This window comes from Temnothorax curvispinosus, unplaced genomic scaffold (assembly GCF_003070985.1).
Source record: "Temnothorax curvispinosus isolate PA1 unplaced genomic scaffold, ASM307098v1 QBEX01014004.1, whole genome shotgun sequence".
Taxonomy (NCBI): Eukaryota; Metazoa; Arthropoda; class Insecta; order Hymenoptera; family Formicidae; genus Temnothorax; species Temnothorax curvispinosus.
This window is the reverse complement of record NW_020223784.1, coordinates 1-785: the sequence shown is the minus strand read 5'-3', so window position 1 is coordinate 785 and position 785 is coordinate 1. Positions and strand designations below refer to the sequence as shown.

The window sequence follows — 785 nt, the reverse complement described above, 5'->3', positions numbered from 1 at the left end:
TGCTGTATAAAATTTAAAAATGTTACTATAAGCACTTGCGCGTGCACTAAATTAATCACCGATTCAATTCACACGATTCAATCAAATTTTGATCAAAGTCTAGCCTCGATGTAATGTATGTATAATAATTTATTAGCTAAAGTTCATAGCTATTAAACAGCTATAAAGAAATTACGAATTAACTTAAGTATTTTCTTAAATTAATTATTTGGACGTAGAGTTATTTTTTTCAACATCGCCCAACATCTCTGATGTTCAACGTTGTTCGTCACTTAGCGGCAAAACATAACAATGCGAATATACGACATATACGTACTGCGAAAGTGCGAACTTACCGTGCCACTGCGCTCTCGCGTATCCCCTGACGATCTTCTTGCTAGCTTTGCCGACGTCGTCCTGCACGTTGATCAGGATATACTTGAATCTCCCGTGGCCGTCGATGTCCACGTCGGGCACCTTGTCCAATAACTCGGACATCCTGGCAAATCGACGTGTACTTACTACTGTGCCTGTAACAAAATATGCAACAATAAACACGCACGACACGACATAACCTTTTTTCTATTTATATCTACGTGTTGCGTCGCGTTACGAACAACATTCTTCCCGTGTCGCTGATTAAAATAACGAGTATCAACGTATCTCGAATGCTTCTACCTCAAAGCGCGACGTAATGTCATCCGCTATAATTGTCGTTTAAATACCTTTCGGAGTAATTTGCCGGCCGCTTGACGCCGCTAAACCGAACTTTAAAATTGCAGCCATGACCGCTACCGCGGATAACG

General features: G+C 40.8%; 1 protein-coding gene across 1 annotated transcript; it reads right to left on the bottom strand.

The window, feature by feature from the left end:
* Positions 1-240: 240 nt before the first annotated feature.
* Positions 241-776, bottom strand: LOC112464207. Its single transcript, XM_025031060.1, has 2 exons — positions 705-776; positions 241-509 (listed from the first exon to the last, which is right to left on the bottom strand). The coding sequence occupies exons 1-2, from the start codon at positions 763-765 to the stop codon at positions 256-258; spliced, it is 315 nt and encodes a 104-aa protein (XP_024886828.1). The 5' UTR covers positions 766-776; the 3' UTR covers positions 241-255.
* Between the last annotated feature and the right edge of the window lie 9 nt (positions 777-785).